Here is a 15065-nt window from a genome sequence, read left to right on the forward strand (position 1 = left end):
AACACACGGAGCAGCAGAACAGCGGCGGACTCACCGGCATGGACACAGGCTGCGGGGGCTCGGGGCCGGGGCTGGGGCCGAAGGGGAGGGACGGAGACCTCAGGACGGGCAGTCCCTGGCAGGACGCCGCCATCCAGCACAGGGGACGGAGTCAGTGACGTTGGGACAGCCCTGCGGGGCGTCAGGCGGGGACGAGACCGTGGGGACGACCGTGTAGCATGTTACACGCCATCTGACCACTGGGGTGTGCCCCTGAGGCGAGGGCACCGAGGGCGTCGGCTGCGACTGAAGAATGGAAAGTGGCTGAGAATCGGCGGTGGATGCGTTTGGTCTTCCCCACCAGACACTGTGGACCTGCACCGTGACCACCGCTCAGGGTTTCTCCGTCTGCACAGGCTGCCTGGCTTCCTGGGGACGGTCATTCTGTGGGTGCCCCTCGGGCCAGGTCCCGTCACCCTGCCACCAAGCCGTGAGGGGTCAAGGTTAGGAGGGGCCTGTCCAGAGGGCAGATGGCCACCCAGCTCCCCCCACCCCCGCCGTGACCCCGTGGGACGACCGTGGTCAACCAGGCGAGGAAGAGGGTGTAGCTCACACGACGCGGCACAGGAGAAGCCACAACAAGCTGCCTCTTGGAGGTTTATTCGTTGGAAGCAAGAGAACACACAGTGACCGGGTCACACCGGCCCACGGGGCTCCAGCCAGGACCTCGTGGGCCCCGGGAGGCCAGGCCCGGGGGAGGACAGGGTGCTGCCCAGAACTCCCGCCGTCCGCCCAGGGACCTACACTAGCACTGAACCCACGCCCAGGCGAACAGCATCACAGGGGACCCCGCGCCCCGCACACAGCAGCACTCCACGGGCCTGGACGTCGGGGCACCCCCCGTGCTCACGGCGCCGCGGGGGCGGAGGCGGCGGCCGGGGGCAGGCGCTGGGGCGCGGCCTGCTGGGGCGGCTGCAGGTCCGGGACCTTCTCGCCGTGCTTGTACACGCTGACCGTCACGTCGATCTTCTCGCCGCCGTACTTGTTCTTGACGTGGATGCTGTACTTGCCCGAGTCCTCGGCCGTCACGCCCTTGATGCTCATGCTGACGTACTTGGCCTGCTCCACCTTCACGGAGAAGTGCTCGTTGAGCTCGATGTCCTTGTCGTTCTTGAACCACACGACCTCGGGGTCCGGGTTCCCGAACACTGTGCAGGTCAGGTTCAGGGTCTGCGGGAGGGCGAGAAAGATGAAGGTCAGGGCCCCACACGGCACGGGCCTGGTCACTCTCCACGGTCCCTGCTGGCCCTTCGCACGGTTTCCCTGAGTCAACGGGCCCTGTACGTGCAGAAGCACCCACGCCAGGCACCCTGGGGCCCGGAGAGCAGGGTGCAGGCCGGGGCCAAGCCAGCGGTGACTTTTCCACGCCTCCTCCACTGTGACCACGGCCGTGCCAGCCAGAGACCTGGAAGGGAGTCAGATGCCGCTGGTCTCCCAGCTTCCTTCCCACCAGACTCGGGGGGCCTCCTGGGACCCGAGTCCCACCCGCTCTGCCTGTGCCTGTGGCCCAGTCTGGCCGCCACGGATTTCTCAGTGACGCCTCGGCCACGAGCCTGTGACCGACGGGCCCCGGTCAGTGCTGGGCTCTCTCTAGCTGCTGAGGGAAAGGTTTACCAACTTCTGTGTTCCGGATACTAAAACCCCTCAGTGCCTGTCCCGTGACGTCGAGCTAGAACCTCGTGCACCCAGGGACCCGGGCACGCGGCATCAGCAACCCCCCCGACAGGGGACACGAGAAAACTCCAGGAGGGAGCTCCCAGCATCGCCTGCGAATCGGGCTCGAGTCCTGGGGAGAGGTTTCTTTTCCTCTCTCGCTGGAAGAGGCCACGTGTCCTGTGGGTGTGGCCCCTGCCCTCGGTCAGTTAGCCGCCTGGCCGGCCCTGGGACGGGGACAACAGACCCCGGTGGACGCCCTGGGACGGGACCGGCAGCTGCCCCAACGCAGCTGAGCGGTGCCTGAGACACACAGTGTGTCCCCAGGGCCGTAAAGGTTGTCGTGGAGGCAGACCACGAAACACCAGGGTTACCAGAGGCAGCGGGACAAGCAGGACGTGGCTGGGGCACCCCAGTCCCCCGGGAATGGTGACTCGCCCCCACTCCCAGGTCCCCGTGCAGCCCTTCTCCGGGGGCTGCATGCCCTGCCGAGCCCCTCCCCCGCCATGCCGGGGTCCTGCTGTCTGTCTGTCCGTCCTCACCTTGCCTTCCATTATGGTCACCACGTCAGGCAAACCGCCGATCACCTTCCCGCGGTCTGCAACACGGAGGGGGGTCAGCTGAGAACGGCCTCCACCAGGGGATGCCCCCCGCAGGCCCCCGCCGACCCCACGGTGGACAGTGCACATGGTGGGCCCGCGCCTGGCAGGGGGAGGGGTGGGTCTGTGCAGGGGCGGGGGGTGAGTGGTGCTTTGCACACAGGAGGGCGCACCCCCCGACCACAAGGGGAAGCTGGAGCTGCAGTTCAGTTGGGAAGCCTCCCTCCGCAACCACACCCCACCCTGGTGCTGCCCAGCGCTGCCCAGCACCGCCGGCACGTCTCAGGCCCCACACGTGTCGGAGACGCCCTGGTCTCAGGCTGTCCTGTGTGTCCTCCCGTGGCCGCACCCAACTGGCCGTCTCGTCCACTGACACAGAGCAGGTGGGCGAGCACAGGAGGAACAGAGGTGGCCAAGGGGCGTGCTCAGAGGGGCGGATGTGGACAGGTGGGGAGGGTGCCCGGCGGGGGCAGGGCCGTATGCTGGTAGCACCCCCCCCCCCCGCCCCACGCACACTTGATCCTCCGAATCACCCCGCCCCACAAGGTAACCAGCCCTGGGTACTCACTCTTCTCCGCAAAAGCAGCCGCCCTGGATGCACGAGGGGCAGACGGGAGAGAACAGAAGGAGCCGTGAGAAAACGCATGGGCACCCCGCACCCCTGCACCCCGCACCTCTGCACCCTGCAGGGGACAGGCTGGCCGAGAAGGGCAGGGGAGGGGAGCCCCTGCTTTCTCCCAGGAGGACCAGCAGGCAGGCTGGGCCCTGGTTCCCGGGGACGACCTGCGTCTCCCCGGAGCCCTCGCTGCCCCATCTGAGAGGGGACGCCCCGTCTTCCGGCTGCTGGAACCCACAGAGGAGTTTAGGGTTCAGGCTCAGAGGCGGGAGTGGTTTTCTTGCTCACTCAATTCACCAGGCTGCGCGGGACAGCTTTAGGCACTTTTGAAAACACTGGTTTCTAATGTGTCACTCATTCGTTCACTGGACATTTACTGAGTGACGCCGTGCGGGCCCATGACTGTTCTGTTTTGGATGCTCTCAAGTTCAAACACACACTTAAAAACTCGAAGTTATGTTTTTAAAGCTGCCCTGAACAATGGAATATTACTCAGCACTAGGAAGAAATGAACTCTCGAGCCAGGAAGAGACGCAGGGGAGCCTGACACGCATGTGACCGAGTGAAGGAGCCGGTCTGGAAAGGCCACACGCTTTCAGTGTGAGCCCAGCCCCGAGACGTCCTGGAGAAGGCGAGGCTGTGGGGACGGAGACAGATCGGGGGTTGTCATGGGGGTGGGGGAGGGGTGCACAAGGGAGCCCAGGGAGTCTGGGGCAGCGAGTCTGCTCTGTGGGATGCTGTGATGGTAGACACGTGTCATCCTGCACTTGTCCAAGCCCACCAAATGTGCAGCACCCAGAGTGACCCTGATGTCACCGGTGGACTCTGGTGACAATGGCGTGTACCTTCCCCTCAGTTTCGCTCTGAAGCTAAAAATGCTCTTAAAAAGCAAAGTCTTGACTAGAACCTAAACATGTAACTTTCTAGAAAATTGCCCTCCGTAACGTGTTGCAGTAATCACGACTTTCTCGGAACTTCGTCACTTCAACCACGCGAGCCCACGCGGGTCATCAGGACTCCGGAGAGTTAACTGACACATTCACCATCGGCTCGCAAGGCCGCCCCCCGCCCGCGGAGCCGCTGCGGTCGCCACTGTTGTCCCGGTTCCCAGGAAGGGACGCGCCCTGGGCCGCCCAGGCGCCCCAGAGGCCCCCACACTCGGCCTAAACAACCGGAGGCCACGGAAGCGCCCCCCAAGGGTCAACCGCCCAGCCCGCGCACTCACTTGAGCTGCTGGAACTCCGCAAAGGCGTCCTCGAAGGCTGCAGGGAGACGGTCAGCGTCAGGGACAGGGCGGCCGGGCCGGTGCTCACCCCACAGTGCAGGGGGCGGGGCGGGGGGCTCCCCGGATCGGCCTGACGCAGCCTGGCGCACGCACGCGTGCTGCCCTCCGCGGGCCCTTTCCCCCGGGGGAATCACAGCACCCCCCCCCCCCCCCCGCGCTGCCTCCCTCTCCGCGTGGCATGGCGAGCGTCTCCCCTCCCCCCCACCCCCCCAGGCCCTCACCTTGCCCAGACAGGTCCAGGGAGCGCTGGTGGTTGTCCTTGCCGTCGAAGATCTCGAAGGTGTACTTGCCCTTGTCCTTCTCCGAGGGCTCGCAGATCTGCAGCCAGGCCATCTCCTCGCTGCCCCCGATGCGCATGTGCTCGCTGGACGAGATCTTGGCGTCTCTGGGGAGCGGGGGAGCGGCCGGTCGGGTCGGGTTCGGAGCCTCGGGCGAGGGGCTGGGGGCTGGGGCTGGGGTTGGGGTTGGGGTTGGGGCCGGGGGCTGGGGGCCTCCTCCTCCGAGGGCAGCAGGCTCTCCCGGGCGTCCGCGGCGTGTTCCCCGACCCGGAGCTCCGACCGGGGAGCCTCCGGCATCTGAGCCGACGCGCGGTTTCTAAAGGCACGCCGTTTCCTAACAGGCGCGAGTTGGCCCCAGCGTGACGGGCTCCAAAGTGCTGCAGCCGTCGGACACTGATTGTTTAATCGTGTGTAACCCGGCAGCTGCGGCCCCTGCGGCCGTAAACCTGAAGGGACCTGAGGCAGGGACGGCTGCGCTGAGCACGGCGGCCAGCAGGGGGAAGCACCGCCCACGCCCACGCCCACGCCATGGAGGGGGGGCGCGGATGGATACACAGACGGGGTCCCTCCCTTCGCTCGGCCTTAAAAGGTTGTGGGGCGGCGCGCCGCAAGGACGCTCAGAGGAGCCTGGGGACCACGTCCCTCAGCGCTCCCCGCTGCAGCCTGTGCCGCAAATGCAACCCGCTAAGGACACGTGCGCTGCTGGGGCGGGGGGTTGGGGGCACATGGGGTGGGGGGGGACATGGGGTGAGGGGAACGTGGGGTGAGGGGAACGTGGGGTGAGGGGACATGGGGTGCGGGGAACGTGGTCAGCATCTCCAGCACCGGCCGCCCCGCTCAGCTCCACACTGAGACCTCAGGGAACCCCCCCCCCCGGGGGGAGTTTCGCCAGGAACACCCTCCCCGGTAACCCAGTCTACGGGAGACCGCAGACCCCACCTTTGGGGCGCGGCCTCTGAAGCAGGTTTCGGGGGTGGCTGTCCGCTGAGTTCCGGACACGGGGCGTTGTCGCTGGGGAGCCACCCTGGTGCCCAGGAGACCCTGGGGAGGTCGGTCCGTCCCCTGGGCCCCGCCCTCCCCGCCAGAGCGCCCGTTCTCGGGAGGCTGGAGCCCGGACGCCCTGGGCCCTGCGGGGCCCTGAGGTGCCCGCCGCCCACCGCCGGGGGCTGGGTGCTCACTTGTGGTACCAGTTCACGCGCATCTCCTCGGTGAAGTACTTCAGGAAGCACTGCAGCCTGATGCCCTCGGGCGTGCACAGCACCTTCAGCGGAGAGGCCGACGCGCCTGCGGGGGGGGGGGGGGGGGGCACACTCAGCTCCGGGACCCACCTCCACCCAGCTCGCCAGGAATGCACCCCACCCCCGAGCGTCCCCGCGTCTGCCGCCACAGACCCTTCACGTGGGTCCCGCATCACATTCTCGCACTCAACAGGCTCGGCCACCGGAAGGATCTGGAAAGCCCTGCTGACTGCTGTCCAGGACATGCCGCTTTGAAGACAGCACCCACACCTGCCCTGGCAGCTGCACTTCCGAGGAGGCGGGGCCGTGTGGGGGCAGCGCTGTGGCCCAGCGAGCCCCGTGGGGGCCGACCCCGAACCCCAGACTGAAATTCAGCAACAGGGAGGGGACAAAGGAGCAGAAACGACCCAGGACACAGGGGTCCAGGGGACGCAGGACAACGCAGGTAGAAACTGGGTAGGAGGAAGGAAGGCGGGAGAAGCCACCGGCACAAAGGAAGTCGTCCCTGCTGAGAACTCAGTGGGCGAGTGTGGAGTGGAGGGTAGACTGATCTGCTTGGGGTGCACGGTTTTGGGGGGCGGGGCCTGGAGGTCAGGAGACCAGACCATTAACAAGTAGCCCACGATTACGGCCAAAGCCCTGGTCTTACACCGGGGTGCGTCCCGGGTGTGAAACTGCACGGAGGTGACAGGGCCCCAGTGTCCCCTCACGTAGAAGGTGACGCGTGCAGAACTGGCAAAGAGGAAGGGACAGGAGACGGTGACGAGCCGTGGACACGGGTGTGACAGAGGAGGGCTCTTCAGAGCCCGCTCCCTGATCCCTGACTGCAGCGAGCGCCTGCCCAGGGCGTGTCGGGCGTGGCTCCCCGAGCCCACACCAGGTGCCGGCGTCGCACTGTGGGGGGCGCTGCCGGAGGAGACTCCCCGACACTGAAAAGGCCCGTCTGTGCCCACAGCCGTGCGCTGTGTGGGTGCTGGCGACACTGAGTGTGGTTTACACACTACAGGGCAGGGTTCCACACCGTGGTGCCGGGCTCCCAGGCCCTGGGGCCGCACCCACCGCAGGCCACCCAGCTTCCCGCCCCCCGAGCTGTCTGTCCTGCTGGCAGCGGGTGCAGAGACGGGCAGAGGGGGGGCGTTCACGGTGGGAGAGGGGAGTGTGAGCAATAGTCGCTTAGAAACGCGTGTTGCGTGGCTGGGGACAATCCCTGAGTCTGTCGGAGGGGCGGCGAGACTTCCAGCACCCAGGAGGGGCTCTGGACCTGCTGGGCATCCACCGAGGGGCGGGGCGGGGGGACACACTGGGCCTCTCCCGGCACCACGGCTGGTCCTCAGGGCACTCAGCGGGGTCTCCTCTGAGGTTCCCCGGAAATCGGCGCACTGTCCACCCCACCTGCCCTGTCGTCCCAGTCAGCTCTGGCTCAGGGGACGCCGCACACGCCCGGCAGCTCCTGGGGCCCCCCGCTTCTCCCTCGCACGACAGCACAGGTGAGCGTGGAGACGGAAACGGCACACTCACGCCCCCGGGACGTGTGAGGTGCCAGCAAGGCTGGTGAGACACCCGCCAACGGAACGCCGAAGAGCCCGTCACAAACCACCACTTGGGCCGGCAGGTGGCCGCTCCGCCACGTCATCGGGGCCCTGGGGGGGGGCAGCCCCTCGAGCCCAGCGACCCCCGCGTGGCCGACCCCCGAGTGGCCGACCCCCGCGTGGCCGACGCCCACCCGCCCCGGGACCCGGGGGAGGCGGCCCCGGAAGGGACTGGAGAACCAGCAGGCAGCACTCACCGCAGACTCGGCTCATCGCCAGGATCATGTCCTCGTACACTGCGGGGGAGAGAGCACACGCAGCGTCACCGCACGCAGTCAGTCCCTCGGAGAGCGGCCCGTGCACGCGCGCCTAAACCAACACGCCACAGGACACGTGCCACTCCTCCGCGGCACGGGGAAGGGTCGGCTACCTTTGCCGGATATCTCCAGGATGGACACGTCTTGACCTCTGTCGTCCTTCAAGGTGGCCTTGTACTCGCCGTGGTCCTTCTTGGACAGCTGCAAAGGAAGCGCGTCCATGCGTGGGTAAAACGTGACACACGCTAACAACACGCTTTCTCTGCAGACCTCGGGAATTCGGGGTGCCAACTGGGAGGCGACGCAGGCCTGACACGCCCTGTGCACGCCCCGCTGGGTCCAGCCCCGGGTCGGTGTGCACAGAGCGTGGCGTGGCGTGGCGTGGCCTGGCCTACCTTGGGGATGAGCAGCTCGCAGACGCCCCTCTCCAGGTCCGGCAAGGTCTCGGTCTCATACAGAGCATCGTCCTTGAGCCACTTGAAAACCGTCTCCTTCTTGGTGTTTGCGACCTGGAAGACAGGAACCGTAGGCCTGGTATGGGAACCACCCTGGCGCCTAAGAAAAAAGTCTCCTCTGATATCAAAGCACAGCCCTGAGACAGAACTGGCTTCTACTACAGACACACTCCGACAGAGGCTCCCGGAAAAGTCATTGGGCGTGACGACGGCAAACAGTTTCCCAAGCCCCGGCGTCTGAAACAGTCCAGCTCGCTCACGCACACAAGGAGGACTTGGCACGCTGCAGCCCGTGGAATCGGGCGGGGCTTCTGGTTCCCACGGGACGTCGGTAACAAAAACAAGTTGTGAGCAACGTCGTTTCAAAATTTAAACAGTATGAAATATTCTCAGGGGCCCGTGACAGGGCTAGGGGCTGCTTTTGGGGCGGCGTGACATTTCAGATGCGTCTACAAGAGAGGAAAGACGCCTTCTCCCGAGATAAGCCCAGTGGGGCTGAGAGCTCCCCTTCCACTGGAATCTCTGACGTCAGCTTGGACTTGAACTTGAACCCCACAGAGCTCCAAAGGCAGGCGGCATCTCAGGTGTGTGCAACCCTGAGGCACACGCCCAGCAGCAGAGAGGAAATCCCGGTTCTGCCTGAGTGGACAGTGCTGACCTCACTGGACTCTGCGGGACTGAGGCACCCTGCAGTCCCACCCACGCAGGACTCCACACCGTGAGGGCCAAAGCGGGTGCAAACACCCGGCAGATTTCCGTGTGGCTCCGCCGTGCGTGCAGGCAGGGACAGCAGAGGCACGGGGCCCCCAGACAGGTGTGATTCTGTGTGTCTTACACGTGTGCCCCGGGCATGGCCGCACACCGGATGGAGGAGGGGAGGTAAGTCCCACAGTGTGTGGGAATCCGTGCAGGGACCTTCCCCACCGGCCTGGGAGTCGGACGGATCTTCCTCCGAGCATCAGAACTTCGGTCCGGTGGTGGTTTGGTGAGAAACTGCAGGACGGGCTGTTCCCAAACGGTCCCAGCCGACGGGGCCTGGAGCCCAACATTTGAAAACCCTCCCTCCTGTGCCTGTTTCACGGCCACCCAGACCCGCCTGTTCCCGGTCGTGACCCGGCACTGCGTGGTCCCGGGCACCAGGGAAACACCGTCCCAGCGGCCCGCACGCCCGTTCTCTGAACCAGGTGTCCCCGACGGACATGTCTGTCCCGTCGCTGGGGTCCTCGTGCCCCTGAACAAGGCACCTGTCACCGGCCCTGGGAACCCAGACAGGACTGGGAGTCTGAGGACAAACCCGTCCCCGGGGCCCAGGAGTCACTCTGTCCACCCACACCGCACCCACCACCACGCCCCGGCCCCCGGGGCCCCCACAGGGGTGCACACACAGTGCGAGCCCGCCACGCCTCCCCTCGCCCACCCGCCTCTCACCTTGCACACCAGCCGGACTTCACACTCCTCCGTGACGTCCCAGCGCAACTGCTCGGCAAAGTGAGGGCCTAGGGGGGGGGTTGGGGGTGTGAGGAAGTGAGACAGGAGCAGTATGTGTTAGACACATGGACACATGCATGTATAGTACATGCATGTGTGAGTGTGTGCATGTGTGTATACACACATGTGGGCATGGGTGTGTGTCTGCATGTATATGTGCACATGCACGTGTGTGGACCTGTGCGTGTTCCAGGCCAAAGGAAACCGCCGCCCTGCGGCTGCGAGAACCGCGACAGCCGGTCTCAGCCTGAAACCGACACGTGAGTGTGGCCCCTGACGCTGCCTGGGACCCGCGTCCCGGGTGCGGCCCGCCGGCTGGTCTGCCTCCGCCGTGGCCCGCCTCTGGGCCTTCAGGGGAGGGTCCTGCTTCTCCCCCCAAGGCTCAGCCGGCACAGACCTCCGACGGGGAGCAGCGAGGGGGCAGGGGGCAGGCCACACGGCCTGACAGTTGGGCAAACGAGTGACACCTTGAGCCCGAATGCGGCTTTGAAGCCCCAGCCAGGGCGGAGGCAAATCCCATGCTGGTGGCAGCGTCCTGAGCTCACTCACGCGACACAAAAGGATGAGGCGATTTTAAAGTTCCTACTGATTTCTTTCACGTGAATGTATTCTATGAAGTTGAGAAACTCATAATGTAGAAATGAGTGACATAAGATATCTTTGACGACTAGAAACAAAAATAACTAAGAGCAACAGAAGTAAAAAGAATGTCCTGAGATTACAGTTTATAATCCCCATTTGAATTATTCCGAAGGCATGAAATCCCATATTTAAAAAGTCTCAGAAACATAAGCCCTTGGCTACTTTTTCAGGCTCTAGAGTTGATCCTTTTTTTTTTGTATCTAGTGAGCGTGCATTTTAAAACACCGTGTATTTAAAGTGTGTTGTCTGCAGTCAAACAGCTAAACTATCTAGAAGTTAACACAGTCCCAGGACGCTGAGTAGAACAGCCAGTGCCTGGCGACTGGAATAGCTCCTGTGTCCTTGTCCCCATCTCAAAGCCCGCCAGCGACCCCAACCACCTGCCTCGGTCCTCTCCCCTTTGTTGCCAAAGTGCTGCACCTGCCTGAGGGGGCCTTGCCCTCACCCCTGCCCTGTGGTAACGTGGGCTCCCCCCAAGCTCACGGGTAAGAACGGAGCTCCGCCTACGAGAGGTGTTCGACAGATGCTGCAAGAGGCCCAGGTGCTCAAGGTCAAAACGGATGCAAGGGGAGCCAGAGGTGGGGGGGGACCGTGGTGGCTGCGGGATCGCCCACTCTGAGCTGCGGTGGGGGGAGGGGGTGGGAGGGCTGGCCCTAAACGCAGGCCCAGGGCCCCAGTCTCGGCCCCGGGCGTCTGGGGGGCGGCCAAGTCTCACGCCTACCTTGCTTCCTGAGAAACTCTTTCCGCTGGAATTCGGCCTCTTCTAGGACGGCCTTGAAGGCTGAATTCGACACGTAAGGGGGAAAGACAGGAAGCACGTTTGTGTCTCTGGCCAGCAGAACCCGCCGGAGGCCCCCTCCGCGGGGGGGCACGAGGCCCCGCCCTCCGGCCCCGCCTACCGTCCCCGATGAGCACCAGCGAGGACTGGCTCTTGGCCTTGCCGTCCTGGATCTGCACCGTGTAGGTGCCCTCGTCGTCCACGGTGAACTTGTCCATCACCATCTCGATGACGCCCGTGGACTTGTCGCACTTCATCCTGTGCACCTGGGGGCCGGGGGGGGGGGGTCCCACAGTGAGGCCCCTGCGGCCGGCTCACCTCTCACCTGGAGCCTCCGCCAGGTCGCCTCGGGTCTTACGGGGGGGGGGGGGGGGGGGGGGGGGGGTTCTACACACGGAGACCACGGTGCACACGGTTCCACCCCCAACCCTCCCAGGGTTGTCACACCCAGTGTTTCCCGGGTCCCTGAGCCCCAGCTCACGGTCCCCTGCCCGGCACCCGACGCCCGGCGGCTGCACCGGAACACCAGCCCTGTGCCCCCGGGTGAGCCCCAGGGGTCGCTCCTGGACTTGTCCTTGGACCTCGGTCCGGCACACGCCCCCCGGGCCCCCTGAAGCCCCCGCCCCCCCCCCCACAGGACGCCGGTCCGGTCGTCGTCTTGCTTCCCGCCCGTCTCGCTGGAGGGCGTGTCCCCGGGAACTGGGGCTGTGTCACCCGCACGGCACCCTTGCAGACCTGCCCACGGGCCGTCCAGGGCACCAGGCTGGCCGGGTCTCCAGAGGCTACTGAGTGAGGCCGGCCGGTTCTCACCCCGCCTTCCCACCACAGCCCCCCACCCCCACAGCAGCGAATGCAGTGCCGGCCTTCTCCCTGACGCAGCCTGCGGCCGCTGCCCACTCCTACCGCGTCCAGGCCGGGGGACTGGCCGCCAGCTCTGGGCGCCTGGGGACAGGGGGTGCCTGTGCCCCACCCGCGCCCCTGTTCTCCCTCCTCGGACGCGCTCCCCGAGCCGCCTCCCTTGAGATCCCTCCGAGCACCGCCGGCGTCTCCTGATCTCAGCGCCCTCTGGGCTCAGACAGCGCCCTCCGCCCCCACTGACCCGGCGCCCTCCGCCCCCACTGACCCGGCGCCCGCCCTCAGTGCCTCCACGGTCCCCGCGTCCTTCCCTGACTGAACCCGGGTCTCTTCACCTCAGAGACAACAACCACGAGGCCACGCTCACATCTCCCTGACCATCCGAGGGACAATCAGCACCGGGGGGCGGGAGAGAGGCTGACACCCACCCCCACCGGGAGAGGAAGACGGGGCTCCGAGTCCCCGGGGGGGCAGGGGGGCGACTGGGAGCCCCCAGTCCTGTGTCGTCAAAGACGACTTCCAGGGTTTGGGGGCGTGAAGCCCCCGCCCCCGCCCCAGGCCTGGACCCCTGGCAAACACAGAAACACCGCCTGCCCCGTCGGAGACCCCAGGGTCATTCCGCACGTGCCGAGTGCCCCCCCTTCATTCCCCCTGCGGTCCCTCCTCCCCCCCCCCCCCCACCCCCCGCCTTCCACGGGTCGACGGGGCCCAGAGCACACTCCGTGCTGAGGGCACATGAGCGGCACCACAGCAAAGCCGGGGCCGTGCTCCAGGGAGCCGGGCGCCCCACCCCCACGCCCAGGAACGCACCTGACTGTCAGGGACCTCCTTGTCGTTGATGACGAATCGGTAGCTGGCGTCGGGGGACAGGTGCTCCGCCTGCAGCCAGAAGCGCACCTGGCCGTGGTCGAACACCTCGTAGGCTAACTCCGACTTCAGGGGGATGGCTGCAGGGTGGGGGCGGGGGGACTCGGGTCAGCAGGTGGGAGCCCCGGGGGACAGACAGGACGGGGGCGCCGTGGGAAACATCCATGCTGGTTACTAGAGTTTTCCAGCAGGGGGACCCCAGAACACTGAATCATAAACCCCCCCCAAAAAGATGAAACCCGGCAGCCTGTCTCGTCTGCAGCCGGAGCTGGGGGACCTGGGTGTGCAGCACCCAGCTCTCCCCCTGGGCCCAGCACGATTCCGCAACGGGGGTCCCATCTGACAGGCAGCCACACGGACCCCCAAATTCAGATCACGCCCAGGCAATGAAGATGTCAGCAAGCACTTGCTTTACATGGACAGGGGGCAAGCCTGGGGGCCGGAGCGGGAGCGGGGCCCCTCCTCCCCTCGGGCCGCCCTGGAGCTCCGCACAGGGTCCGGCCCGCCTGCTCCCTGCCATCTGGACGCCAGGCCCCGGCCCACTCACTGGGGTTTTTGATCTCGTTGCTCAGCGCCATCAGACGTTCAAGCTCTGAAAGGGAGAAACACGTGTCCACTGAGTTCCCCGGGCGCCCTCGGAAGCTGGTGGACAGTCCCGTGGCCGCGGCGGGGACCCACGGCGGGGACCCTCGGCGGGGGCTCACGTCTCCAGGCAGCACTGCGGGCCTGAGAGAAACACCCCCAGGAGGGAGAGGGTGCAGGGTGACTCTGACCCGGGAGCACCGTCTCCGGTGAACCAGAGGGCCGCCCCTCACTAATTACTAATAGGGCCATACAGGACGCCTTAGGGCAGAGGTCTTGGGTCGGGGGTGGGGGCAGGTGGGCCCCCGGGAGGGGAGGTCTGCCTCCAGATCCCCACACGCCACATGGGGGACTCTCTCCTCCAGGGGCCCGGCTGAGGGCGGCCGGTGGCCTGGGGCTGCCGCCCCTTCCGGTCAGGACGTCCTTCCTCCGCATCTCTGTCACACTCACACACACTCCTCCCCAGCGTGTCTCGCACACCCCCCCTCCCCGGTGTGTCATTCACACACACACTCCTCCCCAGTGTGTCACCCCCCCCCCACCCCGGCACGTCTCCGTGGAGGGTCAGCCCAGAGGAAGACCAGCCCCACAGCAGGACAAGTTGCTCCCCAGGGAGTCCCAAGAGCAGCCGAACACAAATGGAAGGTTCTGAGCCCTTCCTTCCTCCCTTCCTTCCTTCCTTCTCTCCTTCCTTCCTCCCCAGGGCGAGAACCCAGAACTCAGACGGCAGTCACAGAGCCATGTGTGACCACGTTTGTTTGAACCGAGAAGCGAAGTCAGGCTTTTCCTGACAGGACGTGGCCTCCATCCAGGTGACACTCGGGCGGCAGGCACGGACCCCCCCAGACCCGACGGCCGGAACTCCCCTAGACCCGTGGGTTCCTGCCGCAGGTGCGTGCAGGGTGGAGCCCAACGCACACTGAAGGTCCTCAGGCCCACCTTCCACACAGTACACGCTGGAAGTGTTCACCCTTCGCCACGATTTAAAACTAAAGTGAAAACGTCATCTGCAGCCTTTACGACGGTGCAGAAGAGTGTGACGATTTAAAGAATCGTTTAAGGATGTTTGAGGGTAAAAAAGACTGTGTGAAGCCCACAGGTCAGGGTCGGAAGAGGCAGCGGGAGAGCAGGATTCGGGGCCAGCCCCCCGAGACCCCCCGCCCCTTCTCCAGGCGGACAGCCCCCAGGGCCGACCACGGAGAGCGTGGGGAGCCCCGGAAGGCCCGCCCGCATCCCACCGCACGTCACCTTCCCCGTCCAGGACGAAGCTGGAGGACACGCCGTCCGTGTCGCTGACCGACACCGAGTAGGTCCCCACGTCCCCTTTGTCCGGGTTCTTGAGGTACAGCTTTCGAGCTGCGGGGAGGGGGCGCACGGGGAGTTAGCCCCTCCGTGTCTGGTCTGCCGGCGCCTCCCAGCGGCCACGCCCGCCCGAGGCCCGCGGCCCAGTGTCACTCACTGCTCCCCGACGGTCTCCACCTCGAACCGCGGGTCGCCCGCGATGTCCTCGTAGGACTTGCACAGGTGAACTGCGAGGCGTCCGTCACGTCCGGGCAGTCGAAGCCAGGTAGATGTTGCCCTGCTCGTCCACGCCGGCGCTGACCTCCTTGGTGCCTGCGTCGCGGAGCGGGGACACAGTGAGCCCGGCGGCGGGGGCACCGGCCCGCGGGCGGCTCCCGAATCTCCGCCCGCCCCCCCTCCCCCGCCATGCCCCTCGGGTGTTCCGGGACTCGTGGGGAGCCGACACCCCCCCGCAGCCCCCACAGCCCGCTGGGGCAGAGGGGTCCCGTTCTGTTAAGTCACCGCGTCTCTGCGTCCCTGTCCCGCGTCCTCCACCGGTCCGG

The 15065-nt window shown here is 66.0% G+C and overlaps 1 protein-coding gene across 1 annotated transcript in view; it reads right to left on the reverse strand.

Annotated features, from left to right (window-relative positions):
• Positions 1 to 623: 623 nt before the first annotated feature.
• Positions 624 to 15065, reverse strand: part of MYOM2 (myomesin 2) — a 42882-nt gene continuing 28440 nt past the window's right edge. Inside the window, 18 exon segments of the mRNA XM_028526896.2 lie at positions 624 to 1209; positions 2235 to 2290; positions 2860 to 2882; positions 4133 to 4169; positions 4414 to 4577; positions 5649 to 5754; positions 7495 to 7533; positions 7668 to 7755; positions 7950 to 8063; positions 9438 to 9505; positions 10861 to 10920; positions 11039 to 11183; positions 12583 to 12719; positions 13187 to 13231; positions 14470 to 14576; positions 14681 to 14744; positions 14747 to 14788; positions 14791 to 14835. Coding sequence (XP_028382697.1) covers positions 886 to 1209; positions 2235 to 2290; positions 2860 to 2882; positions 4133 to 4169; positions 4414 to 4577; positions 5649 to 5754; positions 7495 to 7533; positions 7668 to 7755; positions 7950 to 8063; positions 9438 to 9505; positions 10861 to 10920; positions 11039 to 11183; positions 12583 to 12719; positions 13187 to 13231; positions 14470 to 14576; positions 14681 to 14744; positions 14747 to 14788; positions 14791 to 14835 — 1664 coding nt within the window. The 3' untranslated portion in view covers positions 624 to 885.

The sequence above is a fragment of the Phyllostomus discolor genome, chromosome 11 (genome assembly GCF_004126475.2).
Source record: "Phyllostomus discolor isolate MPI-MPIP mPhyDis1 chromosome 11, mPhyDis1.pri.v3, whole genome shotgun sequence".
Lineage (NCBI taxonomy): Eukaryota > Metazoa > Chordata > Mammalia > Chiroptera > Phyllostomidae > Phyllostomus > Phyllostomus discolor.